Below are 699 nucleotides of genomic sequence, written 5' to 3'. Positions count from 1 at the left end.
ATGGCCAAGGTGATGGAGCGGTTGGTCACAAACCACCTGATGGCCAACCCAGCCAAATGCCACATTGGAGCCACCGAGGTTAACTTCCTGGGCCACATGGTCAACACAGAGGGAAACCACCCCCAACTGGGTCACCTCCAGCAGATCGCGATGGCAGAAGTCCCACGCAACTGCAGCGCTTCATCGGGCTACTGAACTGGCTCTAGAACTATATTCAAAATTCTTCCCAAGTAATAATCGCGCCTCTGACGGACCTGTTGTCACCCCAAGTCCGCTACCACTGGGGCTCGCCCGCCCAGACAACGTTCGAGGCCATCAAGAGCGCGTTCACCCGGTGCCACACACTGGCCCGCATCGATCCTGAGCGCCCACTCGTACTCCAGACAGATGCTAGCGCCCTGGGAACCGGAGCTGTGCTGTACCAGGTGAACGACCGCGGAGAACGGCAGGTGGTGGTCTACGCCAGCGATTAACCCAGGAGCACGACACGGCACGCGCAAGATAAGCACGCTACAGTCAGGGAATAATGCCACAGACAGTGCGACCACCAGCATAACTGTGGGCTGGCGATCGGGTGTATGCCCGGGAGTCCCCCCTGTCGGCAGCACCGCACAATTACTACGTCGGACTCCCCCACTGGGAGTGGCCCTACACTGTGACACGGTGCCTAGGGGCGACCTCTTACTTGGTGGACTTGGG

At 59.5% G+C, this 699-nt stretch overlaps 1 protein-coding gene across 1 annotated transcript; it reads left to right on the top strand.

Moving 5' to 3' along the window:
* On the top strand, positions 1-473 carry LOC134541564 (uncharacterized). The gene is made up of 2 exons (XM_063385076.1): positions 1-130; positions 271-473. Exons 1-2 carry the CDS (start codon positions 1-3, stop codon positions 471-473), a joined length of 333 nt encoding a protein of 110 aa, XP_063241146.1.
* The last annotated feature ends 226 nt before the right edge of the window (positions 474-699 follow it).

Source organism: Bacillus rossius, assembly GCF_032445375.1.
Source record: "Bacillus rossius redtenbacheri isolate Brsri chromosome 4 unlocalized genomic scaffold, Brsri_v3 Brsri_v3_scf4_1, whole genome shotgun sequence".
In the NCBI taxonomy this organism is placed as follows: Eukaryota; Metazoa; Arthropoda; class Insecta; order Phasmatodea; family Bacillidae; genus Bacillus; species Bacillus rossius.
Note: the sequence above shows the minus strand (reverse complement) of the source record. Positions and strands in the feature narration are given on the sequence as shown.

Coding starts and splice junctions, on each gene's coding strand:
- LOC134541564 (XM_063385076.1), top strand. CDS start 1: ATGGCCAAGGTGATGGAGCGGTTGGTCACAAACCACCTGATGGCCAAC. Junction 131..270: donor GGGAAACCACCCCCAACTGG/GTCACCTCCAGC, acceptor TGTCACCCCAAG/TCCGCTACCACTGGGGCTCG.